This window comes from Microtus oregoni, unplaced genomic scaffold (assembly GCF_018167655.1).
Source record: "Microtus oregoni isolate MIOR12 unplaced genomic scaffold, Mior012 000069F_ref0000032, whole genome shotgun sequence".
Classification (NCBI taxonomy): Eukaryota; Metazoa; Chordata; class Mammalia; order Rodentia; family Cricetidae; genus Microtus; species Microtus oregoni.
Genome location: NW_024543976.1, coordinates 7407349 through 7418807, shown reverse-complemented (window position 1 = coordinate 7418807; position 11459 = coordinate 7407349). Strand labels below are relative to the sequence as shown.

General features: G+C 43.9%; 1 protein-coding gene across 3 annotated transcripts; it reads left to right on the top strand.

The window, feature by feature from the left end:
- Window positions 1-1088: 1088 nt before the first annotated feature.
- LOC121440646 (cortexin-3) lies at window positions 1089-11134 on the top strand. 3 transcript variants are annotated; one of them, XM_041641435.1, is made up of 5 exons: window positions 1089-1184; window positions 1698-1865; window positions 1967-2309; window positions 6156-6234; window positions 10034-11134. In XM_041641435.1, exon 5 carries the CDS (start codon window positions 10133-10135, stop codon window positions 10373-10375), a length of 243 nt encoding a protein of 80 aa, XP_041497369.1. In that variant the 5' UTR covers window positions 1089-1184; window positions 1698-1865; window positions 1967-2309; window positions 6156-6234; window positions 10034-10132; the 3' UTR covers window positions 10376-11134. The 3 variants fall into 3 exon arrangements, with proteins under 3 accessions (XP_041497369.1, XP_041497370.1, XP_041497368.1); XM_041641436.1 differs by having other exon boundaries at window positions 1956-2309; XM_041641434.1 differs by having other exon boundaries at window positions 1698-2309.
- Window positions 11135-11459: the final 325 nt, after the last annotated feature.

Below are 11459 nucleotides of genomic sequence, written 5' to 3'. Positions count from 1 at the left end.
AAAGGCATAGGGTTGACTGTGTGAACTATTTAAATGGCATTGGATAAATTCTTATTGTTTCAGAATTTATGATGATTCATACAACATAGCTGCATGGAGAAATGAAGAGCTGATTCCAATCATTCAAATTGTACTTGTTTTCCCAAAGAAACAGTGAACCTTGACTCTAAGTAGAAGCCGAAAGCTTGGGCTGGTGTTCTTTGGCTAATGCCTGACTTTTTGTAGCAAGAACTGAGGGAAAGAAATGTATCAATCCACTTAGACTAGGGAAGTGGAGAAAGAGTTAGATTACTGGGAGGTTGCTCCAGGGGATGAGAATTAACTCCCCTGGAGAGTTGCAAGCACAGGCGGAGGCTCATCACTCTAAAACAAACAGAGAAGGATGGTTTCCACCTGTGGAGCTGCTGAAGGGCAGCGCTGGGTCCTTTCAGATTCCACCTCTCAGCCTGTAGGCTATTAGGTGTCTGAAGACAAGGCTTCTTTGGCAGGGCAAGCCACTGTAAACTGGCTGTTTCTGGCCCCAGACTCTCTGACCACAAGGGCTGATTAAGTTCATGAGTGACGGTGGGTCAGAATGTTCCCTGTATCATATTGTTAGCACTGCTGAGACAGGCCACACCCTCATCGCTGGGTGTCAGTGGGCTGAAGCAGAGGAGAAACCTTCAGATTAGAATTGTAGCTGTTGATTTTATCTCCCATATTGTTTCCTGGTGAGGGGAGAAGGGAGGGAGGAAGGGAGGAAGGAATTGAGAAACCATCAGTATGGAATTATAGCTCTCTGTTAGATTTTATCTTTAGTATTGTTTTATGGTGAGAGGAGAAGGGAAGGAGGGAGAGAGAGAGATCTGAAAAGGGAATTAAGTAAAACTAATTGAAAAGAAAAAGAGCTTCAAATCAGGAGAAAGGTTTTATGTTTTCTTGAGGTGACACAGCTTACAATTGATTCTGGGGTTGGGCCCTAAAATGCTACCAGGATTCTGAGAGCCTTGGGGCCTGATGCTCACAGATAAAGCTGTCTTCCACAGCAGGAGCTGCACCTCGGTCTCTGGGGCTGCTTAATAATGGTGTTGGCTCCCCAGGGATGAGGCGGCAGAACAGACAGGCACAGAGGTGGCTTGCTATCCTGCTGTCATCACTTGGTGGTCAGCCTTGGAGCTGCTGACTGTGCTTCAACGCGGAAAGGGGTGAGTTATCAAAAAAAAAAAAAAAATCCAACAAGAACAAAAACCTCAAACCAAACAAAACCAAGCAATGTTCCTCCTTAAGGATTATACTGAATGTTAGGAATTTTACACTGAAGTATTTCCAGAGAAGTGGTTTGGGTTTTTTTTTTTTTATCTGTTTGTTTTGTTTTGTTTTCTCCTTAAAAAAACAAGAATTTCGCCTAAAATATCAAGGATATTAACTTGAGGACTGTGCCATGCATTTAGAGTCTAAATTTGACAATTGCCTTCACAGAACCCTGTTTTATTCACCAAGTGTCCTCAGGTGGCCTGCTTGGGGTGGAGGTGGGGCAGTCAAAGTCACAGTTGTCCTGGTTGGCCAAAGAGATGTGATACCTGGTACCTCTACACTAGCAAATTTATGGAGATGGTAAAAATATGATTTGGTCATTTTAAGTCTCTCTCTCTCTCTCTCTCTCTCTCTCTCTCTCTCTCTCTCAGGCTGTTTTCTGGAAGTCATTTTATTTTCTTTAGGGAAAGGGATCTTAGTCTCTGGAATGCTATGCGATGCCCTTGCCTATGACAGAGTTGGCCTGAAGGTCAGACACCACAATCAATAGGAGGGCTGGTTGCTGCAAGGTGCTAATTGACATCCCCCAAGAGGAACAGTGTCAACAATCAATAGAGGAGACACTGGCGTAGGTAGATTTATGGCTTTGATTTTGAAAGGGTGCGGGAATGCCCAGTGATGCTCTGCCCTGCACTCGTTTTGAATGTTAATGTTTTCTTGAGGATGATTTCAGACTCTCTGCGAGGATACTGCCTCTACTCACTGAAGCAGAATCCTCTGAAGAGTTGCTGAGGCGGAACTGAAATCATGGCTTGCCTCAAAGAAGCAGCTGTAGTGGCCGCTAACCGTGCCTCCCACGGGCGGAAGATGCCCCTTTCACTCGGGGTTTTAATGGGATATTTCTAAGCCCGAGAAAACAGCTTTGGAGCTGGGGTGTGCCCTCGCTGCTCGCTGCTACCTCTGCCTACTGCTTGAACTCAGCCGGGCCGGAACGAATGGAAAGGAGACAGGCTTCTAACTACCTGTAACTGTTTTCACCAAGGAATGGATCAAGCGTCTGCCCCAGCCAGATCCAGGTACTTGATCATAACTGTGTCTTGGAGCTAATTAGGCATTTTTTCCTGTAACTTTGTAATTTATGCACGAGCCATAATCACAGACACCTTTTGGGTCTAAGTTCTGCATTTAAATTGTAATGTTAAAGTCTGTTTAATCACCAGCTAGGGAAAGTTAGTCCAGGAGGGTAGAATGTAACAGCGACTCTCTTCTGAAAGCATGCTTGAGTTTATCATGGTTCTGGGACTGCATAAAAAGTAGGAAAATAAGCTTTCCCCCCTTTCTAAGCTGCAGTAAATTATTCTTCAAAACTGTTTGCTCATTATTACAGTTTCTGCCTTCATTTGAAACACGCAGCCTTCTGAAAGGTAATAAGAATATTTTGATTTGTTTACAAAAGCTCACTACTCAGTAAAAAGTACTCAGCGCTAACTGCCCCGAGGCAGCCTTTTGAGGTGCCCCTTCTGTACTCCAAAACACACAAGGAAAGAGATAGGAAAGCAAGAGGAACAGGAGGGCTCATTACTTGAAGTTTACAGTCCCCCTTTGCTAATGGTGCCTTCAGGTTGCCCAGTTCTGGGCTGGATACTGCAAGGTCGACCTCTGATGTTCTCAATTGGGCTGCCCCCTTGCCTCGCAGTCTCTTCCAAACTCTCTCAGCAGGTGTTAGGAGGAAGATGATGTGGAGAAAGAGCTACAAAAGAGACCGGGGCTCTAGCTAAAGAGCTGCGTCCCCTGATGACCCAGAGGTGACAGCAGCAGTGACAGAGTCCACTCCGGAATCCAAACAGCCGTGTCTGCAGATTGGCTTTGCAGGGACAAGCAGAGAAGAAGCCTTCCAGTACAGCAGAGTGGACAGGCACTCTGCAGAAACTGCCTGTTGACATTTGGAGCTGACCCGTTTTGCATGCCTTTAAAAAAAATACTGCTCGCGAGCTCTCTAGTATGCTTGAGCATATTCTTCCAGAGTATAAAATAATATTCACCCTCAGCTGTCCTGTGAATTTTGAAGTTGGTAGGGATTGTGTTGGAACAGGAGGGTTATATTTAGAAAAAAATACGTTGCCACGTATTTATGACAACCAAAATTAAAGATGGGTTGAGAGGATTTAAAACATATAACACACTCAGAAGTCCCAGGACATGTTTACCTGGCCTTCTCAGATGATCACCTGGACCAGGAATTCCTTGAACTTATAGGAAACATTTTGAATCCTTCTGTGTACACACAAGTGTGTAGGTACTCTTCTCGGGGATGCTATGCAGGGTTTCTGGAAGATTCACACAACAGTGACTGGATTACAGATCTCAGTACTTGAAAAATTGCTAGCCATTTGGTCTTACTGTGTTAACGAGGAGTCCCGTATAGAATTTAGCTCACAGTTGTAGGAAGTGATGGGCAGTAGACTCACTGGGGAGGTTCGTGTACGTGGAGTAAGTGAGTGTGTCAGAGAGAGAGATGGAGGGGAGAAACTTCAGGTCTGAGAGTAAGAATGTGGCTGAGACTTTAGCACAAAATATGGGCATTTAGTTTACTGAGCCTCAGTCCTTGCAAGTCATGGTCCTGTTTCAGTAGTTAGCTCTGGTGCTATTGCAGAATACGGCAACACTTCAGATAGTCTCTGCCAGACACTACAAATAAAGTCAGTCCTGCCTATCTAGCCAGCTCCCTTCCTGTTTGTCTAAACAGCTGTCTCTCAGCTTTGCCAGGTAAATATAAATGAAGTAAATATGATCTTTTCATAGGACAGAGTGTCCTGTGAGTGCAAACTGGACAAGCCGACCATTGCTCTTGTTTCAATGGATGGACTGTGTTTACATCAGCTTTTAAAAACATGTCAACCCACGAAATTAGATTTCTGGCCTAGAAGTTTTAAAAACTAGTCACGGCAATTATGTGGTTTAGGAGTACCTAAAACACAGACAGCCTTGCTTAACTATGAGACTGTTAACAGCAGGGGATGAGGCTTTCAACTCATTCTAACACAGCCTCTGGAGGAAGGGGAGATGCTATTCTTTGGGTAACTGGACAGTTTATTCATACCACTCCATGCCTTTGTGTGCTATATTTACATAACAGAAACTAGAAATAAAACTCAGTTTACTCAAAAATAGTAAAGAGAGAAAACACGATTCCCCTACTGCTTATTAACTGAACCCCTGGAACGTGCCAAGAAGAGCTGCCAAGGGACCACAGCTGCCGTACCTATCACCACAGTGCATTCCAGGAGGGAAGGCATTTGGGCCCCAAGTCTGAGGCTCTAGAATCAAGGGTCTATGCATTTCTGCACAGCGAGGTAATAAATGCACTTGGCTATGTGTGTCTCTGCCACTTCAAAAGTAAGTCGCAGCTCTAAGCTATACTTTGCTCATAAAAACGTATTTTTCCGCCGGGCGGTGGTGGCGCACACCTTTAACTTCAGCACTCGGGAGGCAGAGGCAGGTGGATCTTTGTGAGTTCGAGGCCAGCCTGGTCTACAAGAGCTAGTTCCAGGACAGGAACCAAAAGCTACGGAGAAACCCTGTCTCGAAAAATCCAAAAAAAAAAAAAAAATATTTTTCCTGTTTGTGAAATTGCGTAATGAGATGCAAATTGGATAGAATGTCCAAGGGCTTTCAGCCTTAGAAGGGTGCCTGTTGACATTAATAGTCCCTGTGTAAGACATTAGGATTCAGGATATTGTAACTGGCTGAAATACTTCTTCAAGAGGCAGATTATGTAAGAATGACCTCTTCCGTGGACGGGTAGTCGCCTATGCCTGGCTGAATGTTTTATTAGGTTTTGGACCCCACCCATCAACACTGAAGCCAAGGAACTACCAGCTTTTCAAATCATAACTCTGAATGTGTCATGGTGACTGAACTGTCTGTGATTTTTTTGAAACAGGACCTGTTTTTAACACAATGATCTCATATTTTAGCTCAGCTGAATGACATGTGGTTTTATCTCTTCATTGACTAAGTTAGCCAGAATCTTGCATTTTGAGTTCAGGTTCCTCGACTATAAAGGGGTCAGAAATTTGATCCAATCTGTACTCAAAACAGGCAGAATCCCAGAACTGCGAGGAATTTTTCAGGTGCTTGTTGTATCCTAGGGGAGGAGGCACACACACCATGGAGACTTGTCCTTGGGACGCATCTGGAGGCAGAGCAGGGAGTGCCATCTTTAGGAAAGCAGAGCTGTGAGGGCTTAGCTGATAACGACCCCGAGAACACGGAGCAATTCCACTGACGGACAGGGAGAGGAGTGTGTACTGTGCACAGAGCCAGGAGGTGTTATTGAGGGCGTCCTAAGAGCTGTTTTAGGTGAGCAGGCAAAATCAGAATGTTGTCCTCAGGTGCTTCTAGACTCTCCATCACCTGGGGCTTTATTTTGACCACTGTGTTGGCCATTTTACTAGAAGTCAAATGTGTTTGCTTAATTTTGAACAGGAGAATAAATCGATATCATAGAAGACTCCATCGCTATAACATTTACTGCTCTGTGGTCCAGGAAGCTTCAGAGCATCCCATTCCGCCCCCTTAACACACACCCCAGATCTGTGGGCACAAGGGTACCCAGATCTCTCGGGGGAAGAGTGGCTAGATGAAGAATGAACAGAATGCAGGTCTAAGAAGGGCAGATACACAAAGAGAAGGATGCTTTGTGACTACTAAGGTGGGAAAGAGTGACCGACAGTGAGGACGGACCTGATTCAGCTGGGCTGCTCACAGTCTGCCAGAGGAGTCAGGGTACTTCCTCTGTCCGTGTCAGAGGCTCCATGGAGATTGACTTGAGAAGAGGGGTGTGTTATATAATTTCCCATGGCATCTTTGAAGTGAGGTTTTGTTTGCTTCGGTATTAAAATTAGACTTTATTTCTCGAGCGCACACAATTGGACCTGGCAGAGGGACGACACAGATGCTCCGAATGCTGGGGACAGCCCACCAGGGCCAGCCACTGCTGTGAGTAACCGTGGTCCTTCTTTATACTTAAAACAACCGCCGTGTGCTATCAGTTAGGCTTAGGACGGCTGTGCCAAAATCTTCTGGGATGATTTGTTTCCTCAGATGTCTTTATTCATCTAAAATAAAGAAAAAAAAATCTCATTGTCTCTGTTTATAAAAGAAAAGCTTTATTACTTAGCTAAATATAATGCTAGATATTTTGGAAGATATTACTAAAATGGGGACATTTTACGAAGACAGGCTTTTAAAAACTTAGGTGTCTGAACATTTGCGAGTCGTGGTAGTTAAGTGATAAAGGTTACGTCTTCCTTCTCTGTCTTTTATCCCGTTTCCTTTAATTTACACATGCAGTTGAACATTTTAAATTTGTAAGTTGCTAATTAGCTGATTGCCGGCTTCAAATTAAGCATCGTCTTTGAGAGATTTCAATCGATTCTAAGTGAGTTTATGAAGTGGTTGGCATTTGTTTCTGAATAACTCCCGGTCTCCCGATCCCTTGGTAACCATCTCTTTTCCACCCACCATTTATCCACCTGCTAAGGGCACCCATGGCTGCTCCTTCTCCTCTCTCATGGGCACATCGTCCCCTTAGGGAGCTTTACCCCAGCCCCCGCATTTCTTGGCACTTTTATCCTGTCTCTTGCCTCTTTTCCTTTTCCTTGTAGGGACAGTCCTCATAGGGAAGTTACTGCTCATGGGGTTAGTGCGTCATTTTCCTTACTGAAGTACTAACTTAGTAAGAAGATTTGGTTATTGGAGCAAAATGTGTTATTTTAGTAAGAATTTGCTCACTGTGGTGTGCTGAAAGAGGAGGGGTTTATAGTTCACAATGTGCTAAAAAAAGTTATTAAAATTCTTTCACTTGTTTTTCTTATTGAACTGGTATCAATCTATCTGTCTATTATTATCATCATTGTCTATCTATATGCATGCAGCCTTTCCAAAGAAGGTGTCAGGTTCTAAACAAGGATTAACCAGGTTTTTGCCTCTTGCCTGTTCCTCTCTCCCTCCCTTCCCTCCTTTGTGCTCCCACTCTCTTCCCTCTTTCAGGGGTGTAGGGGGTGAGGTTCTAGGGATAGATCTGAGCCTGACTATGTGACTTGTCACTGAACTACACCTCCAGCTGCCTTTTGCCTTGTGACCAGCAAAGGGTAGTAAACCACAAATTAAAGCTATTAAGCCTCTGTAATAGTTATCTGTGAAGAAACAAAGCACCAGAGTCCTTTACAGAGTCATTCGGGGCAGTGAGGTGGTTGGGGATGAGGGACAGGCAGTGTGAGGAAGAATGAGGCTGGATCCTAGGGGTTCCCATGGGGCTGCTTGTTGCTGCAGACGCAATAGTGTGCGTGTTTGTGGTCTTGAGTTACGGGTAAAGCCTAAGAAAGTGAAACACCGATCCAGGGCAAAGGGATCACCATTTGCCCCATTTGAAGAAGGTCAAAGAAAATGATTTCTTGGCGTTAAGATGTCTCTCCCGTTGCTCAGACACCAGTAGTGGGAGAAGAAATGAGGCCTGAAGACGGCATTGCTGCTCTGGTAAGCCAGCTTCTAGCTTGGGGTTCATCTTCCAGGCCTACGAGTTCTCTCTCTGGCTCTCCCCTGATTTGATTTGACATCACAGATCCCAGATATCTTTAATTTTATAAATGTATATAATTAGTTTTCTTTTCCTACATTTACTTTTTGGATTGTGCATTTTTTTTTCATAAAAGACATTCAAGAAATGCATACTTTGCTGTGTTGAGAACAAAGGAGAAGATGCTGACTTCATCTGGGCCAGAGGGAAACTAGACACAGAATGGGATTCTGGCGAATAGCAAGGACAGAAGGGGTCACAGGGAGGGGAACTCATAGGACAGGAAAAGGCGAGAAAGAACATGCCAGGGGCAGTTGAGACAAGTGCTAACCCACCATCAGATGGCTCTCCTTTGTGCTCTCCTACTCTTGGATAATTTTATATTTGGAGTGATTAAGTCCAATGTGGCTACAGATGGCCCTAGTCTCTTATAATAAGGAAATTGCACTGGAGGCTCTAGCTACTGTCCTGTCCTCTTCTCCAGACCCAGTGAGAATTAACACCCGAGGCCATGAGGATACTTTAAAAACAAGTGAATTTGACCCAAATCCAACCTAGCAATATCTCCTGTATTTCTAAAGGGCTTATTTTTTTTTTAAATACAGTTAAGTTTTATCTCACCTTTTCTTCAAGAGAGGCACGAATCATGAATGAGACTTCCGACTGTTTCAGCATTCACGACAAAGAAAATGAAAGTGGTTGAGCTACAAAAGGGTCCTTTACCCCCAAACTGGTAACTGCATCCTCCCAGACACCAGTAGCCATCCTCTTTGTAAGCCCTCCTTTAAATAGAATAGGGATTTTGTTTTATATTTGTTGATGTGTCAAATTACATGCGCTCTGTTATAAGGGGATGATTGGAAGTGAACTGAAGAAGCTTTGTGTTGATGCTTTAGATCATAATTTTTCTTTTTATTTGGTTGCTTACTCTCATTGAAGATAATTTCTATGGACACGTGTTAATTTTTATAACCAAACATTCTGTTGTGTATTTTGTCTTACAGAAAAAATATCATAAGCAGTGTGTCATATCACTTCCGATATCGTCTTGTCTAGTATGTAGGCTTTTCTTTACAAAGTGTAAGCTGATTTAGCACAGTACCCGAAGATTTTTAATTACCTTTCTGTATTCTGTTATTTGCTTTTAGAAGCAAATAGTAATAGCTAAATGCCTCAATTTTAACAGTGAAATGTAATAGTTCTCTCTCTCTCTCTGTCTCTCTGTCTCTCTCTCTCTCTCTCTCTCTCTCTCTCTCTCTCTCTCCCCGCAATGGTGTTAAGTGATAGGAAGCCATCCACAGTTGAGAAAGCTACCGTTTTATTTGTAGCAGATCAAACTCATTTCCCCTTGCTCAATTCTCTAGGTCCTCCCCAGGGTCAAATATTGAACCTGGTCTCTGTCCGTTGAAGAACAAAGATAAAACACCTTCCTTGATGGTTTAGGAATCTGCTCCACTCCTTTCCCCTCGGCTCAGGCAGCAGAAAGCAGTGTCTCTCTTAGTCCTGTCTGAAATGAAACGACACTTTTTCTTCTTCTTCTTGTTACACTTTTCAAATTTCACAGACTTCATCTTTGTCCCAGTCCTGAGAGACACACAGGGAATTCTGAATGCATTTTCACCACTTACTGACCTCTCTGAGGTCCCATGCTTGTTTAACAGCAAAGAGGAGTCCAGACTCTGAAGCCCAGAGCCCAGTGCTTCCCGTGCGAGTTTCTGTACTAAACACCTTTTCTGGTCTCAGTTTCCTGGCCCTGGAGTTGTAGAGGTCCCTGCTTGCATGACTCACGGATGTCACGTGTATCACAGTGCTGGCACATAGGTGCTGCTCAACCGTTGATTGGCAGCATTCTCATAACGGTGTGAGAATAGCATGACTGTATGAAATGGGGGGAGTCTGGGGCAGAGAGGCTGCATGTCTAGTTAACGGCACACATCGAGCCAACATTGGTTTGCGTACGGATCTTCTTGTACGGATCTTCTTTGTTGTATTTGCACTCCCTGCCCATCCCTCTTGGTCCCTGGTGGCCGTTCTAAGGACAATCTGGTAATTTTGTGCAAAAGGGTTATATTACTCTCCTCACTCATGCAGAATTAAGTCTCCCTGGTGTGAAGGAAAGTTGGCTTATAGACTGTGTCTGAGAAGTATGGCTGTGATTCAAGAACGGGAGGTTCCATTCTGATCGTTACTTCCTCTTCTTTCCTTTCTTTCTCCCCAAAGATAACACAGCCTCTCCAGGAAGCAGCCACTATGATCTCTGCAAACTGAGGATGGAAGAACGGGGAGCCAGGAAAGTCTGTGCTCTGGATTCCCTGGACGATGGATGGGGGACAGCCCATCCCTTCACCTCTGGTACCCCTTGGGAACTTATCAGATTCTAGCATGTCTCTGGAACAGAAAACAACATTTGTTTTTGTGATTTTGTTGTTCATCTTTCTGGGCATCCTCATCGTCAGATGCTTCCGGATTCTTCTAGACCCATATCGGAGCATGCCAACCTCAACCTGGGCTGATGGGCTTGAAGGCCTAGAGAAAGGGCAGTTTGACCATGCCCTTGCCTAGCAGGGATGGGGTAGGCTGCCCTCCTAAGGAGGCAAAGTGTTTTATGTCTGATCGAAGCTTCCTTTTTGTTAACATTCTCAACAAATCAAATTTTAGCCATATCTGACCTTAAGACAATGATTTGTTATTTCATAAACATGATATTGTGTTAAAGGTGTCTTATTTGAGGATAGTGGAAAGTTTGTATAACGTTGGAAGGTACAGACATCGGTGTTTACTTAATGAAGGGATATTGTTGGAGATGTGATTGTATAACCAAGACTCCTCTGTCAACTGAAGAATCTCTGATCAGAGCAGAGTATAAACAAAAAGAGAAAATCTGATCTGTGTGAGAGGACCAAGCTGAGAGGAGACCACCTTGCTTAAACAGTGCCTCTCAGTTTCATTTTGTACACCCTGGGCAGAGTGATGAAGCCGGGGCCGAGACAACCGTAAACCGGCACCCATTTTCTCCCCAAAGCAGAGAGCACTAGGCCGCAGACAGCTAGATATTTACTTGGTAAACTTGGATGAGAATGCTATCATTTTCATTTTTACATAACATTAAACTCAAAAGTCTACAGAGTCTTGAAATGACCAAGCCAAACCCAATCTCTGTATTCCTATGGCTAACACGTGTGGATGCACCGATGTATAATCTGAATTCATTGTCTTTACATTTCTGATAGAACTCATGGATTACAAGTGTAGCTTCAGGGCTTCGTTTTAAAAGGAAGTTCACTGCTTAGCAAGAAGACTGTGGTTATAAGAGGATTATGTGTTTATATCTGTATATAGTTATCAAATAAAAAAATTTCAAAATGCGGCAATAGAGCCTCTCATTTTGCTGAAATAAATGCTGGTGGTGTGTGGTAGTAAATGGGTTAACATCATCCCGAAAGAGGAGAAAAGGAAAAGTCATCCCATTCACGCCTCCCCCACTTCATGAAGGGTGCCTACAACACAGTGCAGCCTATTCTAAGGAGGGTTAGGAGAAAGGAAGGTTATCCAGGAAAGGGCAGGGGGTCCAAGAGAGGGAGATGGATTCTATCGGTGTGCATGCGTGAACAGTCACAAGCCTGGAGAGAGAGTTAAGTGGGAAAAG